Source organism: Palaemon carinicauda, chromosome 14 (genome assembly GCF_036898095.1).
Source record: "Palaemon carinicauda isolate YSFRI2023 chromosome 14, ASM3689809v2, whole genome shotgun sequence".
NCBI classification, from domain to species: Eukaryota; Metazoa; Arthropoda; class Malacostraca; order Decapoda; family Palaemonidae; genus Palaemon; species Palaemon carinicauda.
This window is the reverse complement of record NC_090738.1, coordinates 136233420-136254539: the sequence shown is the minus strand read 5'-3', so window position 1 is coordinate 136254539 and position 21120 is coordinate 136233420. Positions and strand designations below refer to the sequence as shown.

The 21120-nt window shown below is 35.2% G+C and overlaps 1 protein-coding gene across 1 annotated transcript in view; it reads right to left on the bottom strand.

Annotated features, from left to right (window-relative positions):
* Nucleotides 1-21120, bottom strand: part of LOC137653050 (ras-related protein Ral-a-like) — a 43582-nt gene continuing 22462 nt past the window's right edge. The window contains 7 exon segments of the mRNA XM_068386445.1: nt 1-2133; nt 8995-9114; nt 16455-16565; nt 16567-16630; nt 16896-16967; nt 19302-19402; nt 19404-19441. Of these exon segments, the coding sequence (XP_068242546.1) occupies nt 8995-9114; nt 16455-16565; nt 16567-16630; nt 16896-16967; nt 19302-19402; nt 19404-19441 (506 nt within the window). The 3' untranslated portion in view covers nt 1-2133.

Sequence of the window (21120 nt, the reverse complement as noted above, 5' to 3'; positions counted from 1 at the left end):
TTGATTTTTCAGTCATAATAATTATTATATTCTTACACATCAAAATTCATATTTTTACAATGGAGGCATTGAGTGGCGATGACAAAATGAACACTTTGTCATCCATGTGACTATAAAATCTTTTAACTAAGCACATAACTAAAGGCTATCTTACATCAATATTAAGCACTTAACTGATACTGACAGTACAAAGAGGCCTCGCATCAGGCCAATTCAGTAATTACAGATATACACATCATTAAAAGTATATAAAAACAGGATCTTATCATACACAATTCTCAAGCTAGCCTACTGCAAGGTCTGGCCTAACAGATTTCTAATCTAATTTGTGATAAATGACATTTTATGGCAATTTTTTGTCTTCACAGAACGTTTTTTCTTTTCCTGAAGCCAATTTCTGTCAGGTTAACAATTACTAAACTTTGGTGAGTTATGTGCAATAGAATAAAAACTGAAATAACATTTCACAAACAAGTATAGAAAACATATAAATAAGAATCCTAAACGATACGGCTAAAATGGGCAGTTTTGTTTTGCTGTAATGGATTAATAATAATTTCCTAGTTAATCCCAACACTTGTTAAAAAAACAAGCTTGCACCTTACAAGATAAGATTTTAATTAATGGCTCACTATTAAATTTCATCAAGAGAACTTACCAACTTTAACATTCAACATTACAGATTTCTGAAATTATTTTAACAATTTTGTGCCCAACTCTTAAACTCAAAATGACAATTTGTCCTAAATTGTATTTTTCCTAGTTATACAACCCCGTAATCATTTAATATAGGAATTCGTTTCAGCTGACCTGAAGCGAATTCCTATATCAAATGATTAAGAGGTTTGTATATCGCGTTGGAACAAATAAGATTTCAATTAATGGTCCACTATTCTTAAATTTCATAAAGTGAACTTAACCAACTTTAACATTCAACATTAGAGATTTCTAAAATTTGAACATAATTTTCAAAGTTCCAAAAATATATAGCTTGGCTTGTGTATTAAAATTCAACAAGATATATAAGAAAATGAGTAAAAAAAAGATGTGATGTTCGTTTTCTAGGAATGAATAGAATTAGTTCTGTCAGACTAGACGACATAACCACTAAAAACTAATGATATCGTCATTCCAAATAACAAGAAATCCTTTTTCAAATCGACATTTGGCTTCTGAGAGAATCTACTCCATTCGTGTACAGTATCATCAAGCTTCGTAAGGGCTTTTACATTCTACCAGGCAAAATTATAAAACTGGAATATTTGTGCAAATTTACCATCTAATCATCATCTTATGATAAAATCTGTAAATATATATAAAAATAACATGGCTCCAGTACGAAACATCTCGCAATAGCTTCAATAATGAAACTTAACTACGTGTGAGGGGGCAATTCAATTGACCTAGCGCATGATATTTGATGCATTGCTGCACTTAACGTCTTCCAGAACTCTTTAAGCAAAAATCATACCAGCTGATCAGTTTCCACCAGATAAATATTAATTGTGAGCATTTCTTTCAGCTGATGCAACATCCGCTCGGCAGCAAAAATTGGTTCTTCCCAACTAAACGCTTTTCATTGGTCAATCACGGATTTCAAAGTCTCGTTTCAGACTTTCCATTGTCTCTTGGGTTTTCCAGGTGCCAAATGTCTACTAAGGCCTCTTGATATGTCCCCTAAAGAGCCAGACATTTCCCATCGTACTAAACACTTCAACAAAGCTGTAATGATTTAAAACATGCTACCGTCAAAAATAGCCACTTTTGCATTATGTTTATTCTCTGTAACCATGACTGAACTATTTACTTGATAAAATAATTCAAAGAGATAAAGATCAGAGGAATGATTATACAGTGAATTTAAAAATTTTCTTTGGAGGATTATCCACAAATTTCATAACAAAACAAATACCCACAACTTTTTTACACAAAAAGAGAGTGAAAAGGGAAAACAAACTGCCATTTAAAGTTTGTAATCTAAAACAGCACATCAGCCTGGTGATGTCAAAAGTGTTTTTAAGTGCTGTGACTTTATGAAATACAGCAGCATTTGGTTGGTTTACTCTCGTCTTCAGCGGGACCATCTGATTGCTGCTTGCTGGCCGAAATCAAACGTGCCAAGTCGTAAAATGCCTGGAAATATTCGAACGAATTAGTCTTCTCATCTACGTAATGTAAAAATTGTGTTAAAAAATATCCTTTCAACATGCAAACTGCAATAATGTACAGCACTTTTTTACATTTTACTTTTTTTCACATGCTATACAATTACAAAGTAATGGTTGACATTCGAAAATTCATTTAATGACAAAAGACATCCTTATTCTTAACTTGAACATGTACACTCAAAATTTTCTATAAAATTTTCTCTGCAAAAATAGCTACTGCCATAAAACTACTTCAATTCACTACTTGCTACTTTATTACATATTTTATGACCTAACCATTACCTGCATACTAGACATCAAACTAGTCTTGCATATATTTAATGTCACCGCAACAGATATGACCACAAATAATGTGCAATTGCAAATTGAAAGACTAATTATATATCTTACTTGAATACTGGCCAAGGTTGGAATAATCTAATCATAAAAAATACTCTATCACAATCATAAGTCTTTTATGTCATGACGTAGCAATACAAATTGGTACTGTTGTAGTTGGAAAGCAACTTTTAACAAATAATTTAAAAGTTTCCGGATTATTTCATGGTAATGTCAACCTTCTTTCAATAGCAGAAAGCTATTCTAATAATTTAAACGAGATACCACGTGTAGCAGAAAGCTATTCTAATAATTTAAACGAGATATACGTGTGTGTTGCTTCCCAATATAATGTACTGCATTGTGGAAAAAAGGCAGAAAGAAATGAAGAAAAATTAAACGAGGCGAGACTAAAATGTCAAATGTAAGAACATACAATGGCTGGGTGCTTATGCTGAGACCAATTACAGTACATTATACTGTATTATTAAATAAAAAAAAATTATAATAATCTTGGTATTACACATCTATAACTATGATATCCAACTACTCTAGTTAAGATATTAATTCTCTGTAAAGCGAACTGACCGGAGGGAAATCCAACAGGCGATGGAAAAATATTGGCTGATCTAGTACAGCAAGTAGTAGAGGTCTAATGTTAATAAAACCAGAATTTGGGGAACGATTTAGCCTGGTTTAACGTTGATGATAGGTTCAGTAATAGCAAAATAAAAACGCAGCTCGACTAAATGGGTAAATACCGTAATATCCCAGTACCAAAAAGAAGTTGAATTTCCTGTGTTAAACAATAATTTTTCCCTAAGTTAAGAAATTCTGCCCCTAGGTAGTAAAATGAAAAGGCAACTAATAAAATGTACGTTATAAATAATTTGGGGTAACTTGAAGAGTATATTTTATAAATCTGAACCATTTTAGACAGTCAATTAAACAATTCCACATTAAAAGAGAGCATCTCGATAAAAAAAATATAGCTTTCAATCAGCAAGGGATGCTGTCAACTATAAGACATTGCATCCCCCAATAAAAAAGCCACAATACAAAATATATCCATGAATTTCATGAAACCTTCAAAATATGTCATACTGTACTGTATCCCACCAAAGGTTGTGAAGACCACCATTTAAAGGTCTTACAGGCCGCTCATGAATGGCAGAGGCAAGGGACAGTGACATTGCCATAGCAAGCAGGACAATGCCCTAGAGACTGACCATATATATTATATGATCAGCGCCCAAGCCCCTCTCCATACAAGCTAGGGCCAAGCAATGGCTGCTGATGACTCAGTAGATAGACCTATAGGCTCCCCCAAAACCCCCAAACCTTAGCTCACAAGGATGGTAAGGTTGCAGACGCTAAAGGCACTAACGAGACTGAGCGGGACTCGAACCCCCGTCTGGCAAACACCAGGCAGAGACTTTACCAATCAGGCCACAACATTTCAAATGGATCAAGGAAAATGGTCTAACACAACTGTACTCACTGAATAAAGTACCTTTAATCTCAGTGATTCAAATGTTTAAAAGAAAATTTAATATTTGTGGCTGAAAAATCTTGTAACTTGTGATATGTTGTATTGGGTAATAAAGAGAAGTTCCTTGTTTTTATACGAACTATTAACTAGCTCAGTATAATCTAACTGGGATATAGAATACAGAAAAGGGATTTTTCAATTAAATCCAAGTCAGGTGTTCACAACCTGGGATACATATACCAACAATGATACATTTTTACTCTTTTGGGCTACGTATTATTATTATTATTATTATTATTACTTGCTAAGCTACAACCCTAGTTGGAAAAGCATAATGCTATAAGCCCAGGGGCTCCAACAGGGAATATAGCCCAGTGAGGAAAGGGAACTAGGAAAAGTAAAATAAACTATAAAAACTTTAACAGAACAAGAGGAAGATAAATGCGATAGAATAGTGTGCTCGAGTGTACCCTCAAGCAAGAGAACTCTTACCCAAGACAGTGGAAGACCATGGTACACAGGCTATGGCACTACCCAAGACTAAAGAACAATGGTTTGATTTTGGAGTGTCCTTCTCCTAGAAGGACACTGCATAGAGATTGAATAATAAAATCATATCAATATCAATTTCATTGTTTCTTTATCATCTTCAATTTAAGGAGTACACAGGAATCTATAAAAATTCCGAAGGGGTTTAAAGAAAAACAAGGTTGGGAACCCCTGAACTAAGCTTATAAGAATATTTATGAACTTTCCTACTGTTTTTTAATCAAGGATACTTCCCACAAGGTATAAAATTCTCATAATGATCAACTGACTTCTCTATATGATTGGCAAAATCATGGAAAATGATACTGCATGTGTGTTTGTGAATCAAGAAAGACGAAAATATTCATAATGAATACAGGGAAGGAAAATTATTACTATAGAAGCAGAATAACTCCCCTTAATTTACCTCCTTCGTTACAGAAATACAGTAAATGGATCTCAGGTGACGAATGCCGAAACAATACGCATCATTTCCCTTGCTATACTAAACACTAAGACATAACTAAAACTCTTCATTAAACATAAGAAATGGCTTTGCATAAAATTTGGCCAGAACAAATTTTACTAAACAATTCCCCGTTCTGAATATTATAGAAATGAAGACAAATGGTGTAATTATGTAGAAACTAAAGAGAAGCTTTCAGAACACTGCATGTTCAACTTCAACTTTTTGAGTTTCCTAACGAGAGCTAATCTTTCTAAAAAAAGCTGTCGATATCAAGTCACTCATTGTCCGTTACATAAATCAACCTAGATGCTTCAAATCATGAAACATTGCAAAATATTTGATAAAAGTATAAAAATTAGCAACACAACAATAAATAATAAAATTTATTATTCTAAAATACCACTTAAAATATTTCATTAGTGCTTTGTATTACACCTGGAATGTAAAAATGCAAAAAAAAAAAAATATTCAACACCATGCAAAAGAAAACACTGGGAAAATATCATGCACAATACTCAAGGCCATGCAAAATATCTAAATTAAAAGATAAAAGTATAAAAAAAAAAACTCGGTGCCAAACAACTCCTGTGCAGTTTTTGAAAATTAAATAAAAAAGCTAAAACCTAAAACATGTTTTTCCTACCTGACAGGAAAACACTGCTATCAGAACATAACTTATCAAGTAACCTATACAGGTGCCCATTCTTCAATCAAATCTACCTATTAATTTCACGTACAACAACTTAATGTGATATAACTAAACTAAAACAAAAGCAAGCTACCGAATTCATTTTTTCAACTACTTTACCATTCCGTTCTACCGCTGAGCAAGACCAAATATACGAAAATATCATGCTCTCAATTGCAATGACATTCTTCTTGCAAGGAACCAAAGAGTTCCTATAGAATGATAAGACATTCCACTGGCATACTTAAATGAGATCCATGACATAATTCAAGGTTCTCCTGATCACATTACTTGGCGAATGCTGATAACATTCCGAAGATCGAACTTGCTGCGAATGTTTTTATGTTGAACAGGGTGACATAAGTCTCACTTCATAGTTTATATATGATCGATCTATTTCAACATTGTTACTGACCTTAAGATATTATATATTTATTTATTCCTGAACATATACAGTATATTCACTTTCTTATTTCCTTTCCTCACTGGGCTATATTTCCCTGTTGGAACCCTTGGGCTTATAGCATCCTGCTTTTCCAACTAGGGTTGTAGCTTAGCTAGTAATGATAATAACAGCAGCAAACTACAGAAATCAAATAAATATCCATACAAAAATGTATCTAAAAACTGTAACTTCAGTAAAAGATCTATAACTCAAAATCAAATACTATACGGTTCTGCAGTTGAACTCGCTCTCGATTTTTTCGAGGTGAGAATACTTAGGTCATCTGACATAAGAAATCATTAACGTAATCCCAAAACTTCAATAAATGTAATATTCATTTGTATTTTGGTCTTCCTGAATTTAAAACAACAGCTCGGTAAAATAGCTCTTCATAAATACTGCGGCAAGGAAGTAAAATGTTTGTATTAAATACAGCTAGTTTTTTAGGTGATCGAAGGAAATTTTCAAACAACATATAAATGCCGAGGTTTTGTACCTGATTAAGAACGGAAGAAGTGTATCATGCAACTGTGAAGAATATACAGAGCATCATGATTAAAACACAGACTCCAAATATCCGCTATCAATTAAGGAACATAAGGATGACAGAAACTGTGAATACTGATCCAACCAGTATCGAGCCAAAGTCTACCGCACAAAACAAACATATATCCAACAAGACAATTTGAATATACAGCTGTGCAGAAACTAGATTTAACATCAAAACTTTTCAACAGTAAATACACTGTACGATATTACGGAATGGCAAATGGACAAAGGCGATACTTACTAAAATGGAAAAGTTAAGTCAACTTGCATCCTTTGAATAAGAGCTGACATTATAATTATCTAATCTTTCAAATTCTTTCCCTACAGGGCTAGTAATTTTTGCTTTCAATTGCCTTGTTATTATTACACTACTACTGTATACTGCAACTAAATCTAATTGCTAAAATGAACTATGTACTACATTCTCACTTTCCTGATAGTGATGACAATTCATAATACAGTACACAGTAGTTCTTTACACATATCTACTGCATTGATAGTTTGCTATACAGTAACGTACTTTACCCAGAACCCTCCATACAAAATAAAAACTGTACAGTACCTAAAAGCAAGTATAAGCTGATAAAAAATATCAAACTACTTAAAATTAACTAAAATTATATACAATACAAACTAATAACTATCTGTAATCTAAATCCATGCAAGATTCTATACTATTTCTTCCACATTACCAAAAACTAATCTCGCAAGATACGTTCCATAGGTACGTTAATTTGCAACATATCCCACTCATTATTTCAATGCAGGTAACGAACACTCGACAATACGAACTAGGGATTGAAGCCTAGACTATCTACAGTAATGTCCATGAATTTTACAATGTTATTAAGGCGAAGTCTTATTCACATATACTGTACATGGCAAGATACAATAAGCTGTGCTCGTATTCTTTCTGGGCAATGACGAGGGGGGTGGAAAAAAGGATCGGCTAAGACAGACGGAAGGTGACGTCACACGAGCACATTTTCTGGCATCTTTTGGCATCGTGCTGCAAAAAATTTACACCAAGGAAGCAATATCGTTGGAAAATCGAAGTCGTCACATTTACTCTTGCGCAGTATCCCCTTGCCGGTGTGACGGTCTGAACAATCCCCCAGTCTCAGAATTCTCCTTGACATTGTATAATGTTTTTTTTTCCGCCATTAGCTCGCTTCGCTCGCATGAAAATAAAACATCAAGCTCGTATGTACTGGCAAGTGGTAATGTTGAGCTGCGCACGCTAACATGACAGGAAAATAAAACATCAACCTCGTATGCACTGGCAAACGGTAATGTTCGCGCATGCGCAGATTATCAAGGAGAATTCTGAGACCGGGGGATCGTTAAGACCGTCACACCAGGCGTGCGCAATTCTATAAAGACCAACTTGATGCAGTTTACAAGGAGGACTCCAAAAGATGGCGGAAAACGTGCGAGTGTGACAGTGCCTCTTTACAGTATATGCAGACACCACATAAGCCAAAACATCACTGCATTTTCTATCGTGGCAAAGTCGTTAGCGAGCTCTGCTCAGCTGGATAGATATCTTAAAAAAGTGTTTTGGGGGATTTAATGAAGTTTTCTATACATCAAAATCCAAATGGAAATAAGATTCGAGCTTGTAAGCTTCATTACAAATGGCAGCGCTGTAGCGAACAATAAAAACGTACGGCAGACTCATTCGTCTACCCAGTAAGCAAGATTCAGTAAATCTTGGCAAGCAAGGGCACGAGAAGGGAAGGGGGTCATCTTTTAAGGCATATGATGGATTGGGATAAATTTTAAAGATGAATGAAAGTCATGGAAAAATATACAAAATGTATGAATGAAATACAGGGGTCTAAACTAATATACGCCGAACTAAATGCATTACAATACTAATCAAATACTACAGAACTTGAGAAATTTTGCCCAATTTAATCTTAAAATGGAGAGGCACAATTATAACTTACATTTATACATGTCAAAGGTAAACAGTAGGGAGCTAATTCTAAAAATAACCAAAAAAGATGGTTCATGAACAAAACCATGACCAAGTAAATTATACTGTATTAAAAAAATATACGGAATAAAGAATTACACTAATGGTAAAAAATAAACTAAGATATCATATCTAGCAAATCATGTTCACTATAGACTAGGCTAGAGAGGCTCCTAACAAAGCAAGAAGGGAGAGGTAAGGAGGCAAATAGACAATAATGAACTAAGTGGTTCCATGACAATCGAACGAGAGCAACAGCGGACAGTTAGGGAGTACAGTACTAAAGTAAAAGGAGAGGGCAAAAGTGTGGCAATGCGAACGTCCCGACAGGGTGCGTCCGAGAGGAGACGTCTGACCTATAGGATGCAGCACTTGTGCTTTTTCCTCTTGCCGGGGTCTTTGCCCTTGCCATTAGCGTTCTTCTTATTGTCTTCCAATTTACGAGAACGAATTTCTCGCATCAAATCATAGAATACCTGTTGAATGCGGGGAGATTGAAAGTTAGGCATGATCATCCCCCACCTTGAATTCACTCTACTGTACGTACAATTTAGCAAAAAGATTAAAAATGGCCTGAACATTCTTAAAAGATATTTTTTAATAGTAAAGCGACATTCTTTCTTATTTACTAAACAGAAAAAAAGCTAAAAGTATCTAATTGAACTTTTTATTCTATGTACAGTATTAAAACAAATTACTTGTTTGGCAAACTACAATAAAATATTTCCCAACCCAGATGAGATCATTGACCACTATAATCCAATAGTAATTTCTGAGTTTTGTCTGACAGCCACACAATAGGGGCAAACATTTTACATAATACAGTGACAAGAATTTTGAAAACTAAAACTCCAACAAACTGTAAAAAGAAGCAACTTGTGTTATTTACAAGAACATATATAAATATCCACAAAATATAATACACACTGATGGATTTAGGTTAATGCTGCTGAAAACGTTATAAAGACCGAATGTTAATCAAAAGTCTACCAACATAAACACGAAACAAAACAGGTGAAACAGTAAATCAATAATGGCATGGTGACTGTACTACTGTACCATTGTTAAGATGAGTCATAACTGGACATATGAAACTAAAATAAAGGCTGTGCACTGTCAAAAGTACAGTGCAACATACAAAATTGTGCAGAGTCGAGTCCACAAAATAAAAAAAGTGATGAAGCATTTCTATAGTGCTTAGTGCTTCATTACATTCAACAATGACTATATTACAAATATACTCTCTCCTTTAATATAAGTTCAGCTTGGTGTTCCTGCCTTACTGGCACCTCTACAATTTGATGAATGTGAAAATCTTGTTTCAAGGTTACACTTAGAATAGAAATTAATTCTTAAATTAATGATGAAAACCCAAGAAGATATTCTCGGTAGTATTATGATATAAAAACAGGTTTTTGTTGGTTTTTTTGGATGGGTTTAGAAAAAATATGTTGATAAAGATGACATACTTAATAGAAATTTATAAAACCCCAGGCAACATGGGTGGATAAAAAATAACCCAAGTGTACGACACATCAACGAACATCATCCTTCTTAAACGGGAATCAAACCTTAAACCTGCGGTCGGCTGGAGATGTTATTCTTACCAAGAAGTGCCAAAGGCTGCATTTAAAATAAGAGTGAACTTTGTATATGCTGAGAAATTCTCGCAGCAAGGAAGTCTTCTAAAATGACACAACTGAAGATATTTGGACCAATTTTTCCTACCTCTGATAAATTAACATTCTAAGTGGCTTTAACACAGTGTCCAGTCAGAGCCGTCTCAAGTACTCTGCCAGAAACCCAACAAAAATATATTCTCGTGGGTATATTCTCTCTCACTCAACTAAGACAACGGATGCAGACTGCATTCACAATCTCAAGTTCACTTTTCAATGCTAATACCTAATGTAAAAATATACTTTCTAATACTAAGGGGCAGGAGTACTTCAAAAAAGACAATTCAACAGTATCTATTTGGGATTGAAGGCTGACTTATTAAAAAAGGAAAAAAAATCAACTGAGGAAAACTGTTTTGTCCAATTCTTTCAAGCCCAGCGTATATTTACAAAGTACCCCACTCAGGCAGAAGTTCAGGGCTAGAGCCACGACAACAAAAGCAATGGAAGGTTTAAGTAAGCATTGTAATCCAAGAAAACATTTACAGTAAATGAATAAGTCAAGAAGGATAGAATGAAAGTTATTAGAAAGATCATATGAAATTTACTTTGACTTAAATCTTTAGAAACTAAAAAGGCTCTTAATTTCTCTTTTGTATTCCTTCTAAAATTGCATTATTTACCACTCTGATCAGCTATTATTATTATTACAGTATTATTATTACTAATGATGCTATAACCCTAGTTGTAAAGCAGGAAGCTATAAGCCAAAGAGCTCCAACAGGGAAAATAACCCAGCGAGGAAAGAAAATAAGGAAACAGATAGAATACTGTACCTAAGTGTACCATCAAGCAAGAGAGCTCTTACCCTAGGCAGTGGAAGACTATGGTACAGAGGCTATGGTACTACCCAAGAGTAGACAACAATGGCTTGATTTTGATGTGTCCTTCACCTAGAAGATCAGCTTAGCATAACTAAAGTCTTTTCTAACCTTACCTAGTGGAAAGTAGTCATTGACAAATTACTGTGCAGAAGTTACCCCCTTGAGTAAAGAGGAATTTTTCAATCATCTTAGTGTTGTCAGGTGTATGAGGAAAGAGTTGAATGTGTAAAGAATTGGCCAGACTATTCAGTGTATTTGTAGGCAAAGGATAAATGAGTCGTAAACAGAGGGGGATCCAATGCAGTACTATCTCGCCAGTCAAAGGACCCAATAACTCTCTGGCAGTAGTATTCGATGGGTGGCTGGGGCCATGGTCAATTTTGCAACGCAGCTGCCTCAATTCTACATTAATTAGCAATACCAACACTTGGTTATTTTCAAGTCTAATCATAAAAATGCTGGAAGGCAATGCAGGTAAACTTGTTATTATTCAAAACTTTTTATTAGGTCCAATCCTTCTACCTCTACATGCAAGACATACTCGTGTTATTAACCACACCAAACTCAAACTCCTTTATGAACCATGCGGCACAGATGTATGCAAGTTTCGTAAACTCTAGGAATAGAATGACCAAACCTTCCCTTACACATTTCTGCTTTATATCTAAGGTTAGTATTCCTTATACAGTACAGTAATGAATACAGCTGTCGAATTTTCTCGTATACACACGAAGACAATAAAATCTAAAATATCAATTTTCCTAACTTTAAAAAAGTAGTGAGCTCTGTTTTTAACCCAATGTACCCTATCCAGTAGGTACTATATCTCATTCTTAAAGCCTTTAGATAATAACTTTCCTCCTTACAATTGTTCCTACCACTTTTCAAAAGTTTGTTTTGAACTAATTTGTCTCATTTGGTGGAATAAATCATTCAAGCCAGAACTCGAACATGAAAACCAACCTCAATGCTCTGGGTGAATTACTTTACGCTCAACTTCCTTCTATACAGTACGTCCTGTAAATATCACTACTATTTAATAGCGATCCTGTTGTTTTAAACACATTACACCGTACCATTTTTCAATTCAAATTAAAAAATACTTATAGGGTGTCTATCATTCTAAATAATTCAAAATAACTTCAGAGGTTCAAACTTGCAGTGAATGTTATGTTGAACATGGTGATAATAATTTTTCTTCAAAGTTTATATAAGACATCTATTTTAACACTGTTACCGATCTTTATATATACTATATTTTTCACTCATTACTTCTCCTATAGTTTATTTATTTCCATTTCCTCACTGGGCTAATTTCCCTGTTGGAGCACTTGGGCTTATAGCATCCTGCCTTTCCAACTAGGGTTATAACTTAATAACAATAATATAATTATCCTAATTCAACTCATAAAAATTTAAGCAATGAAAGATAAACGACAATAAATGAACCATCTTATAGGCAGGTTCACACGGGGATAGTTCGATGGCACCAGTAACTAACGGCAAGTAAACTTTCCAGGATATTAATCCTTTGCACGGGGATAGTAAGCGTCTGCACAGGGATAGTTTGCCGATATCATTAAACTATCCCCGTGTTAACGGGCCTTATATGTGCTATCAAAATGGATAGTAATTATAGCATACTGTAGCACAGTGGGAAATGCTCAAATCATTTCTATAAAACATGAAGTTATGGACATTTTCTTCAAGCCATAAAGAAAGGCATCTGGCTACATATATTTCACATAAGGGGAAAATATCTAACAAAATAATTTGAGAAGCCAACAAGGAATAACTATCACCTACTCTTATCTTTGTATAGGATCAGAAAAGATAATTAAAGATCTGCAAATGCTGAAGCTACCCGAATCACAATGCAAGCTCAAGGTATCACGCAAAGGCATACAATAGGAAGCTTCATGTCAACTACTGTACTCGAGGATAGTCATAAAAAGCACGTTTGCAGCGAACTGCCACGAACTAAAACAAGTACAAAAATATAGCATCGTGTATATAAAGACGTTACTTGGATTTAGCCCTGCAAAAGGGCGGAGTCGATAAGCAATGAGATTCAAGTCTTGAGCATTTTACGAAGCGTTAGAGCAAAGCATTAAGTCTGTTTGGCTTTGAACAAAATAAAAAATAAAAACACTACTGTACATGTTATTTACTCTTTACATAAAACCAAAATAATTATAACCATCTCACTTAAAGGGTTAGAACTATCAAATTCAGAAAGTAACATTTATGAATGAAACTGGTTGACCAAAAATGCAAATAAAAGGACTAGTCTTCAGTATATATCAACAATTTTAAAACTATCATTTAAAAAACTATAATAATAAACATGCGTAGTTCATTATTTCAAACCAGAAAGGCTGATAGGCAAAGCTAACCTGCATCCGTGCAAGGCAAATTATCATATGCTGTATACCAAGGGGTATTTGCATTAAGCAAGCACATTCGCCACACACAGACTCCCACTTTCTATTTATGCTTTCGAAAACCTAACTCTGTCGCACGGATTTTCAATCGACAGTGGATCTTACAGACCTAGTTACCTTTTCTTATCAAACCACAGTTGATTTTTGTAAAGAATATAATAGGAGAAATTAGAGTTTGAAATAAGAAATAGAATAGAAAAACGGCCCTGCTTACATGCCATCAGAATCTGTTCCTAACAGGGTAACTTCTAAAAATCTAGATCAACTCGTGGTCATAAGCTTACATATTTGATAGACTGAATGCCTAAAGTGAAGCTTTAATTTGCTTGAAAATAAAAGGGACTTTGACGTAGGAAAAATCTATTTTTGGGTGAGATGGCCATGTCGTCCTGATGGAAGTTCGTTCTGGCAACTTCTACAGTATAGTATATCTGCGACTGATATTACAAGAGAATTACCGTCAGGTATCACGGGGATCCAACCCCCCGGGAAACGACTATCCGAAGATATCGTGTATAATCAGGGACGTATGCTAAGATAACCATAGATATCTGCATCCCAAACAGACCTTACCCAGTCTAATCCCCTAAGGGGAAGGATAAATAAGGAGCCGTTACACATCCTATCACCTTCGAGTGCCCCTATACGTTCCTGCCTCCTAGTTGGCCTACATACCTGTCTGGTCCATGAATTATTTCATGCAATGAATGAGGTAATACGTACTGGGCATTCACATACCTATGAAATTTTGAATATGTTATTCCCTAAGAGGAATCAATGTTTATTAAGTTTAAAAGCTTTAAACTATATTTGCCTAGCCATTGAAGCTTGGCTTTTTACCTTGTTCATACAGCATTACATTTTTATACAACCTCTACTGAATTCCCTATGGTATAAACTACACCTTTCAAGAAAAAATACATTTTTTTACAACCTCTATTGAATTTCCTATGGTATAAACTATAGCTTTCAAGGAAAAATACATTTTTATACATCCTCTACTGAATTTCCTATGGTATAAACTATAACTTTCTAGAAAAAATACATTTTTAAACAACTTCTACTGAATTCCCTATGGTATAAACTATACCTTTCAAGAAAAAATACATTTTTAAACAACTTCTACTGAATTCCCTATGGTATAAACTATACCTTTCAAGAAAAAATACATTTTTAAACAACTTCTACTGAATTCCCTATGGTATAAACTATACCTTTCAAGAAAAAATACATTTTTAAACAACTTCTACTGAATTCCCTATGGTATAAACTATACCTTTCAAGAAAAAATACATTTTTAAACAACTTCTACTGAATTCCCTATGGTATAAACTATACCTTTCAAAAAAAAATACATTTTTAAACAACTTCTACTGAATTCCCTATGGTATAAACTATACCTTTCAAGGAAAAATACATTTTTATACAACCTCTACTGAATTTCCTATGGTATATATACCTTTCAAGAAAAAATAAATTTTTATTACAACCTCTACTGAATTTCCCTATGGTATAAACTATACCTTTCAAGAAAAAATACATTTTTATACAACTTCTACTGAATTTCCTATGGTATAAAACTATACATTTCAAGGAAAAATACATTTTTATACAACCTCTACTGAATTCCCTATGGTATAAACTATACCTTTCAAGGAAAAATACATTTTTATACAACCTCTACTGAATTTCCTATGGTATAAACTATACCTTTCAAGAAAAAATAAATTTTTATACAACCTCTACTGAATTTCCTATCGTACAAGCTATACCTTTCAACAAGTACATTTTTATACAACCTCTATTGAATTTCCTATCGTAAAAGCTATACCTTTCAACAACAAATACATTTTTATACAACCTATTCTAAATTTCCTAGGGTACAAAGTATACCTTTCAACAAAAAACACTAAGCAAAAATTAAGTTTAATGAACCATCGGGGATATGAATGCCATAATTCCTTTCAGTCTTGGAAAACAAAGGAATACTAAATGCCTATTAGAGTACTTATTCAATGCAAAACATCAAATATAACTTGAAAGAAAACAATGGTTCACTGTCTTGGAAAAATAATAAGAAACAAAGCATTTCCTGTAAAGGGTCTTTGTCACTCCAAGTCGTCTCGGTCTATAGTCACAATGCATTAATTAACTCCGACTAAACTACAGGTTTCCCACCAAAACCGACTAGCCAGAATGTATGATAATCCATAACCCTGGATAAATTTACACCCTCATCAGATTCGGTGATAATCCATAACCAAATAAATTTACCACCCTCATCAGATTGTGAGATAATCTACAACCAGGATAAATTTACATCCTCATCAGATTCTGGTCGACTGAAATGACCAAATACCTCTTGGTGCTTCATTGGAGGATAAAGTACATTCGTGTTCAGTATTCTAGTTTACCAATTTCAGATACCCTGGAATACAACCAACTTAGTTACTCTTCAAAGGAAATTTCTGAGAAAATCAACCAAAAGATGAATACCATTCATATACTTTGCCTAAACATCGCATGTTGGATACGCGCGAGATTATACTTAGAATTATAAAACCTATTAAGTCATAATTTTAACAACTGAACACCATACACAGATCCATTCAGTGTGGTTGCCCCTCAAACTATCACTGAAGTACCCAAAATTTTGGAGCAGAGGAATCTATGAATATGTGGAGGTGGCAAATCCAGCTACTTATATCTAGCAACTTAAAATAAAATCAAACATCCTGATTAACAAAGGGGGGGGGTTCCAATCTTTCCTTATAATCACTACCCGAGTGTGGCATGAACAAAAGAGAAAAATGTCTTGCCATATCAAAGAGCAATATAAACCATACACAGAAGTGGCTGTGCCGCTCACCTTGTCGACGTTCGCCCGAGTCTTGGCGGAGGTCTCGACGTAAGGCACGCCCCACTGTGCTGCTCTGTTCTTGCCTTCGTCTTCGCTCACCTTCCTCCTGTCCGTGAGGTCCGGCCTTGTTCCCGACCAGTAGGAATGGAATGTGTTCGTCGTTCTTCACGCGCAATATTTGTTCCCTGGAAGACGGTGAAGGTTAAGAAATACTTCCATTACCGACAATGATTTCTGTTATTCAAGACGTTGTCCTTTTCATGCAAACGAGAGGTTAGGGGTATGTCAAGTATTCATGTCGGTACGTAAAGGCCACCAATACCAGTATCTAGCAGATGTAATATTAATGAAAATACATACTGATGCTTTTACCTCATAATATCAGAGAGAGAGAGAGAGAGAGAGAGAGAGAGAGAGAGAGAGAGAGAGACAGAGAGAGAGAGATCTTACCTGAATTCTTGTGTTGCTTGGAATGAGTCATCTTCTGTGATTGAGAAAACGCAAAGGAAACCTTCTCCGGATCTGGAAAAAACAATTCCTTATTAATATACGGCAGCATTAAATAAAGAAACAAACAAATGCATAAATAAATAAATACGGAAAATCTCCTACATGAGAAAGTCTTACTTCAAGAGCTGGTTCTTTAGACATCCAGCTGATAATATCAAAATTCAAAATTACATTTCTCTATCTTTTTCCGTCAGCTGATTTTAATAACATCTGTGAGCTACCCTCTACACAACAAATGCCAGTTGTCTCTATATTATTATTATCATTATTATCATTACTTGCTAAGCTACAACGCTAGTTGGAAAAGCAGGATGCTATAAGCTCAGGGGCCCCAACAGGGAAAATAGCCCAGTGGAGGAAAGGAAACAGGAAAAATAAAATATTTTAAGAACAGTAACATCTAAATAAATATTTCCTATATAAACTTTAACAAAACAAGAGAAAGAAACACCAGATAGAATAATGTGAACGAGAGTACATCCTCAAGCAAGAGAACTCTAACCCAAGACAGTGGAAGACCATGGTACAGAGGCTATGGCACTATCCAAGACTAGAGAATAATGGTTTGATTTTGGGCGTGTCCTCCAAGAACTGCTTACCATAGCTAAAGACCTCTGACATGTCCTTAGTCCACTGCTGGACAAAGGCCTCAGACATGTCCTCAGTCAACTGCAGGACAAAGCCTGGCATGGCCTTAGTCGACTGCAGGGACAAAGGTCTGTCATGGCCTTAGTCGACTGCAGGACAAAGGCCTCAGATATGTCCTTAGTCCAACTGCAGACAAAGTCCTCAGTCATGCCCTTAGACACTGCAGGACAAAGGCCTCAAATATATCCTTGGTCCACTACAGGACAAAGGCATCAGACATGTCCTCAGTCCACTGCAGGACAAAGGCCTCAGACATCTCCTCAGTCCACTGCAGAACAAAGGTATGCCATGGTCTTAGTCCACTGCAGGACAAAGGCCTCAAATATATCCTTGGTCCACTGCAGGACAAGGCCTCTAGGACATGTCCTTCGTCCACTGAAGGACAAAGCCCTCAGTCATGTCCTTAGTCCACTGCAGGACAAAGGACTCAAATATGTCCTTAGTCCACTGCAGGACAAAGGCCTCAGTCATGTCCTTAGTCCACTGCAGGACAAAAGCCTCAAACATGTCCTTATTCATGTTGGGGTTCGGCTAGTTTTCATCACCATGCTGAGTAACTGCAGACTGGTGATGGTGGGAAATTTTAGTCTCATCACTCACAGTAAACCACCTAGTATGGGTGGCCCTATCTAGTAGAGCTTTGCTGATCATAGCAATACACAAAACTTTTCACCAAGTTAAGGTATCCCCAATTAGAAAGGGGCTATCCTATATATGTACCAAAAATTCCTATATCTATATCTACGTATCAAAATACTTTCAAAGCAAGTTGAATTTATTATTTTATTTTATACTTATTGAAAAACAGTAAAATTTCATTAATTTGTTTTTTATAAATATGAATTCCAAATGATTTTACTATTACAGGTTACGGTTTTTGTAGCCCATTGGAAAAGTCCCTGCCTGGCTATCAGCTGGACTGGGGTTCGGGATCACTCATGCCCAATAATTTCTTGTAGTGTCTGCAACCTCACCATCCTATGTGAGTTAAGGATTGGGGGTTTAGGGGTGCCTATAGGTCAACCTGCCGAGCCATCAGTAGCCATTGCCTGGCGCTCCCTGGTCCTAGCTTGGGTGGAGATAGCCAGGGCAATTTCTGGGAGTGTGTGGTTTCTGAGTGTACTTCTCGGGTACTCCCCTCTCACCAGGGTATGACTACTCGCTCTCCCCCCAGCATGACAGGAAAGATATATATATATATATATATATATATATATAGATATATATATATATATAAAAATATATACATATATATATAGGAAATATATACATATATATATATATATATATATAATATATATATATATATATATATATATAAGTAAATAATATATATATATATATATATTATATATATATACAGTATATGTATATAATATTTATACAGTATGTGTGCATTATCTCTCCTATAATAAAGAGCAAATGTCTTATATATGTATATGTATATAAATATATATATATATAATATATACATATACATATAAAGACAAATCTATAACCATTTCAAATAAATGAATAACCAAACTTCTCAAAAATATCAGCTACAAAAAACCTTCCAAAATATAAACACCAAATTAATACACCCATCCACAAATACCACACACCCCAACCCCCTTCCCTTACAAACAAACACACTCCGGAGACTCCCACCCCAAGCAGAGCCTATGTCTACATTTCTAACTCATTTCCTAAACTCACCGGAAGTAGTTATCCCTGATTGCGGCATAGTCCTCCTGGCCCGCGGTGTCTAGGATGTCTATCTGAACTTCCTCTCCGTCCAAGACGACCTTTTTTCGGTTAGCTGTCGGCTTTCGTTGGTTCGTCGTAGTCTTCGACGACTGAAATAGAAGAAAAGAATAAATTAATAAATTATTACATTAATTAATTAATGAATAATAGTAATGATAATAGTAACACCTAAACTGGAATGAAATGAATGAATGAATAATTTAATTAATAAATGAATTAATAAATGAATAATAGTAATGATAATAGAAACTATGATGATAATTATATAAGTCCTGAGATATTTTGTACCCGAGATGTCTTTGTGTTTTGGTATGGCTTAATACAGAGAGAGAAGAGAGAGAGAGAGAGAGAGAGAGAGAGGAGAGAGAGAGAGAGAGAGAGAGAGAGTAATAATTAATATAATAAATAAATAATAATAAATCGTACCTATATATCTTCTTTAAATGAGAGAGAGAGAGAGAGAGAGAGAGAGAGAGAGAGGAGAGAGAGAGAGAGAGAGAGAGAGAGAGAGAGAGAGAGAGAGAGATAAGCTGTCTACTTTCTACCATTGTTAAAAAGAACTGATTTGGAGTATACACATGCTATAAGATCTCTCTCTCTCTCTCTCTCTCTCTCTCTCTCTCTCTCTCTCCCCTCCCTCCCTCTCTCTCTGATTAGTATGAAAAGATGTTATCTTGCAATTCTAAAATATCTTGCTATCAAAAAATTTATCATCATAGCGAGAGAGAGAGAGAGAGAGAGAGAGAGAGAGAGAGAGAGAGAGAGAGAGAGAGAGAGGAGGGGGGGGGGGAAACTTGTAAAACAAAAGCAGGAAGTACACATACTTATCACGGCAAAGAAACTAGCGAGCTAGTTGAAATAAACATTAACAAAAGACTCACTCACTCTCTCTCTCTCTCTCTCTCTCTCTCTCTCTCTCTCTCAGTAATAGGAGACGTCTGTTGACAGTTATCCACGATCAAATTTTTTACGTTGGAGAGACATATTATACTTCTTAATATGTCTCATTTTACTTCGAAGGATGTCTTTCCCGATCCTACACAGCAAGGGGAATCCTACTCTCTACAGGACCTCCACTCTCATTTTATCTTGTTCGTTTAGTTAAAGTCCCTTACCTTATTGCCTTATTTTATGTTTGGGTTCCCCCAGGTCCCTCAGTGTGAGGCACCTCGTATACATAGTCGACATTATTCACTAATTATTATTCCAATAACTCACTAAATGCTAAAGCATCAGGATTTGATGCGTCATCCATCGAAAGACAAGTCTCCCACAAATAATTAATTAAATTCTCTCAATGAGTTTACTAAATTCCTAAAATATACTAGAATTTGTTCTTTTAGGTTTGTAAACTGTTACAAGCAGCTCTTCTAGGGAGAGGGCACTGCAAAATCAAACCATTGTTCTCTAAGTCTTGGGTAGTGCCATAACCTCTGTACCATGGTCTTCCCCTGCCTTGGGTTAGAGTTCTCTTGCTTGAGGGTACACTCGAGCTCACTCTGTTATCTTATTTCTCTTCCTCTTGTTTTGTTAAAGTTTTTATATTTTCATAGGAGATATCTATTTTAATGTTGCTCATCTTAAAATATTAATATCCCTAGTTTCCTTTCCTCACTGGGCTATTTTCCCTATTGGAGCCCCTGGGCTTATAGCATCCTGCTTTTCCAATTAGGGTTGTAGCTTAGCAAGTAGTAATAATAATAATAATGGATATTTTTCTGTTTGTCTGCGAAGTTTATTTCTGTATATTCAAAGTTCTTTTTAACAT